General features: G+C 47.0%; 1 protein-coding gene across 1 annotated transcript; it reads left to right on the forward strand.

Moving 5' to 3' along the window:
• The first annotated feature begins 3,507 nt into the window (after nt 1-3,507).
• LOC114605621 (olfactory receptor 5T7-like) lies at nt 3,508-4,523 on the forward strand. The gene has a single exon (XM_028747053.2). It carries the CDS (start codon nt 3,561-3,563, stop codon nt 4,515-4,517), a length of 957 nt encoding a protein of 318 aa, XP_028602886.2. The 5' UTR covers nt 3,508-3,560; the 3' UTR covers nt 4,518-4,523.
• Nucleotides 4,524-4,833: the final 310 nt, after the last annotated feature.

Genomic DNA, 4,833 nt, shown 5'->3' on the forward strand with positions numbered 1-4,833 from the left:
GAGTCTCCTTCTTTGGAGGTCTTTAAGCAGAGGCTTGACAACCATATGTCAGGAGTGCTCTGATGGTGTTTCCTGCTTGGCAGGGGGTTGGACTCGATGGCCCTTGTGGTCTATTCCAACTCTATGATTCTATGATTCTATGATTTGGCGATCAACCTTCTTTAAGGTCCAGCTCTCACTTCCATACATCACTACTGGGAAAACCGGAGCTTTAACTATACGGACCTTTGTCAGCAAGGTGATGTCTCTGCTTTTTAAGATGCTGTCTAGGTTTTCTGTCTACACCTTTTCTCCTACTTCATGCATTTTTATACACATTAATTGACTGCATTTACTGTGTTTTTCATATTTTGTTGGGTGCTGCCCAGAGTGGCTGGGGCAACCCAGGTAGGTGGGTGGCATATTATTATTATTATTATTATTATTATTATTATTATTATTATTGCAAAATCTGGACAAGTGCAAATTTCAAAGCCTGTGTTCCAGAAAGTGTGAATTAGAAAGGATCACCTTAATTGCAAACTGAATTGTCCCTAAGGGCCTCGTTTGAACACGGCTGTTTGCAACCCCCTTGGGCTCCACCCCATACCCTTGATGCCAGTGTTTTCTGCCAGGAAAAAGGAAGCCCAGGGGGGAGATGATCCCCCCCCCCGGACTCCTTGATCTTCATTCCTTGTGATGCAAATGCATGTTCTCCAGGGGATACTCAAACAATAAAAGCCATATTACCTTCCAGACTGGGACCCACAGGATACAGGCAGGACACTGGGTCAGTTTTAAGGTATGTGGGGATGCAGGAAGGACAGTGCGTTGGGTCAGCAGGAAATGGAGACCTTCCTTTGGGCAGAAAATGAGTGACAGCCAGGTGTGTCTCTCGTTCTGACAGGAGGGATCCTGCAACCCACCCATCCTCTTCATTCCCCTCACCTTCTCTGGTTGTAGAATCCTCCTGCCTTGCTCTCCTCACCAGCTCACCTGGAAGGAGCATCAGCATCCGAAACTGTCTCCTCACCTGTCCCAGAGCAGCAGCTGTCATAGCCGTCATCCAAGTTCATTCGGCAGGAAGATGTCAGGTGAGGAGCAGAGAAATGAAGGGACCCACAAAGTAACCTCCAAACTTAGGAAATTCTTTATTTGCCACAAGGGTAGATTGGGGAGGAATCACTCGCCTGTCTGCACCAGTTCATTTAAAACCAGGCAAACGTCTTATCTGCTGCTGTGCAATACTGTGCCTGATGTTTAAAACAACTTGAAAAATGAAGAAATAAGCTAAGATGCCTAATGTTCAGCTCACATTCAGGGGAGCAAACTGGTGACATCCCCCCCCCCCCCCAGTGTTAAGCACTGGGTCGGTTTCAGGTTTCTCTCCATTTCTCATTTTTCCACTGCAAAATTCAGGTCTACACATTTCCACATCAGTTTGGGAATTTTTATTTATTTATATACATTTTTTAAAAAAAAATGCCATCTTGAGAATCCACCAGCATTTTAGTGCAATGTTCTCCTAATATACAAATTTGATAGCGATTTTGCTCAAGATACACATTTTTGCAAAGCCATTTCCTCTAACATAATGCCTGTTGGTTTGCTATCTGAACTCAGGCATGTATTTGCATCTGCACTCAGACCCAGTAGATATAATTATTGACTGGAGAACTGGGTTGCAAAATTCAGAGAAGAGTGAATTTCGCAGTGTGTCTGTTTCTCGGGAGGTTTGCCTTCCCATGCAATCCGAGACTCACGCAGCGCCCATCCCTAGTCCAGAGTGGTTTTATGCATCGGCCTTATTCATCGGCTGCAGATTTGCAACAGACACCCCCACTCCCCCACACACAAAAAAGTACTGCCAGAGTAAGTGGGACGTTGGCAACAGCAGCTACTGAAGAGCCTGGCCCACTGACAGCACTGCAGGGCTGTTGTGTTGCACTTGGACAAGGAAGGGGGTGTGCGAGGGTTCTCTTGGTCATCCCTCAATCACGGTCAGTGGTTCCCAAAGGGGGCACTAAGAGGCAAGTGGGCAGCAGAGATGTGCTGTGCTGTGCTGTTGTGTTGTGACCAATAGGTCCTTTTAATGTTTTGATGTTTAGCATAAATGAGACCAATAGTGCACTCTAGGAAAGCACAAGTAAACCTCAGACAACCAATATTGGATTTTCTACAGCATTGCTTTACTGATTAACAAACATAACAAGACAGGGAACATGCATTCAACCACACACACAACCTCACACACATCTATACTCACCACTCTTCAACTGGATTGATCAGATCCAGTAAGAGTCGTGGGTGGCAGACGACAGCGCTGTCATATGTCCGGCACGCACCTGAGGCTGGAGGGCTTTGATATTTATACATCTTGTTTGTTCATCTGACACATGGCAACTCCTGATGCTTACACAACTCCTTGTTGTTGGCATCTCACATCCTTACTCTTGTCGACATCTCATCCTTGTCCTTGGCAGCATCTCACAACTCTGAACTTATCTGAATGTTTTGTAAAGGTGTACAGCCCAGTACCAAGCCTCCTTGTGCTGTTGTGTTCCAGCACACTCTGTTTTTGCCCAAACATCAAGATGTTTTCCACATTTCATTAGCGCTTATACAACACAGTTCGTGATCACTTCAAAGACAGATCAAAGACACCGCTTCCATTTTGTGGTGTTTTCAGCCATCTTTTTGGCCAATGCAAACCATACCATTCACTACATGTGCAAAGGACTATTAGACTATGGAAAGCTGGTATCACTGGTTCAAGTTTGTCAATTAAATTTATTAAACTAAATAGTTTTAAGTGGGTTTTGAATAAACATGCAAGTAGTTGTCACTGTTTCAAATCTTATTGCATTATTATCTTCTTTAGCAAATTGTGCAAAGTCCCATTCTGAATAATGCTTTCGATAGGGTAGGGTAAATACGGACAAGTTTATGGAACCAAGGGGGTACTAGCCCCAAAATACTTTGGGAACCACTGATCTAGGTTCAGGCCATGTGGTGTTTCTGTGCCCAGTGTGTACATTCATAACATCAATGACAGTTGTGGAGTCATTCTTGTATACCAAGTGATTTTGTTCTATAAGGAGGTGTTTCTGGAGTGAATCTTTTGAAACTCCCAATTTCTACTACTACAAAAAAAAAAAAGCGGAACAAGCTCTTGCTAAGTACTTTAATTCTGAGAATGATAGAGGGAGGTCATCATTGCCCAGAGGGCTTGTGGCAAAAATGGCAAACCAATGGCTTGAGGGAACTGTTATCCCCCGCCCCCTGCCCAAGGACCAGACCTCCTCCAAGGTTACCCAGACACCACCAATTGCTCTTACTGACAAGGTTAGTTGTTGGGATCTAAAAAGCAGGGGTGCAGGGTGGGAGAGGGGAGCAGAGTTGCCCAACCATCTTGGGAGCTGCCCTTTCTGGCTGGGAAGCCCAGAACCTAAGAGCTGGGCTGGGGCTCTTGGTCTTGGCTGCTCCACAAAGAAGGATAGATTCCACCTGCATGTATTCATCCTGGTTTTGCCCCCATTCATCTCGCTTCCTTCTTGGTTCTCCTCTCAGAGCTGACCCTGATGGAGAGAAGCAGCAATCAGACGCTACTTGTGGCCGAATTCATCTTCCTGGGTTTCTCTGGGGTCCACAAAGGTCAGGTCTTCTTCTTCCTGCTCTTTCTGACCATCTACCTCATCACCCTGGTGGGAAACTCCATGATTTTCACTCTGATCCAACTGGATTCGCGCCTCCACAGTCCCATGTACTTTTTCCTCAGCCATTTATCCTGCTTGGACATCTGCTACTCGTCCGTCACTGTCCCCAAGATCCTGGTGAACTTCCTGCGCCAGAGACACACCATTTCCTACAACCAGTGCATGGCCCAGATGTTCTTCCTGATGACCTTTGCGGGGTCCGAGTGCGCCCTGCTGGCCGTCATGGCCTACGACCGCTATGCCGCCATTTGTCAACCCTTGCACTATGCTCACCTGATGAGCAGAAGAGTGTGTGTCCCTCTGGCCACGGCTACTTGGATCTGGGGCCTCTTGGACTCTGCCATTCACACCGCACTCTCCACCAACCTGGCCTTCTGTGGGGCCAACCAGATCCACCACATCTTCTGCGATGTCCCTCCTCTTCTGCAAATCGCTTGCAGCGATACCTACGTCAACGAGATGGCTCTTCACATAGCGAACGTTTTTATGGGCATGGCCCCTTTCCTCCTGGTGGTCGTCTCCTATATCTTCATTCTGTCGGCCATCCTTCGGATCCGCTCCAACACTGGCAGGCACAAGGCCTTTTCCACTTGTGCCGCCCACCTAGTTGTGGTCATCATCTATTTTGGGATGGCCGATGTGAACTACAACCGCCCAAGCGCAGGCTACTCCTTGGAAGTGGACACCCTGATCTCCACTCTCTACTGCATCATCATCCCCATGTTGAATCCTGTCATCTACAGCCTCCGCAACAAGGAGGTGAAGGAAGCCCTGAGGAAAGTTCTGGGGGGCTTGAAGAAGGGCTTTGGTTTCCCTCACTAACAGGGATTCCTCTTGGGCCTAGCACCCCTGGGGAAATTCCCCTTTGCGAGTTCAAGTATGGAGGCTCACACCACAAGCGATCTGACTTAGCAGTGCATCACTGGACAGAGTCCGCAGAGTCTGTACCAAAATCCCAAAGGAGCAGAAAAGACTTTTCATGTATGCAACTACTGCCACACGGATGCTATTAGCCCAGAGATGGAAAGAAGTTATAGTCCCTACCAGAGTAGAATGGCAAACCAAGCTGTTGGCGTACGCCAAAATGGCAAAACTGACTGGAAGGCTCAAGAACCAAGACGATAAAAACTTCAAGATA

The sequence above is a fragment of the Podarcis muralis genome, chromosome 10 (genome assembly GCF_964188315.1).
Source record: "Podarcis muralis chromosome 10, rPodMur119.hap1.1, whole genome shotgun sequence".
NCBI classification, from domain to species: domain Eukaryota; kingdom Metazoa; phylum Chordata; class Lepidosauria; order Squamata; family Lacertidae; genus Podarcis; species Podarcis muralis.

Excerpts from the sequence above, each read along its gene's own strand:
- LOC114605621 (XM_028747053.2), top strand. The coding sequence starts at position 3,561 with ATGGAGAGAAGCAGCAATCAGACGCTACTTGTGGCCGAATTCATCTTC.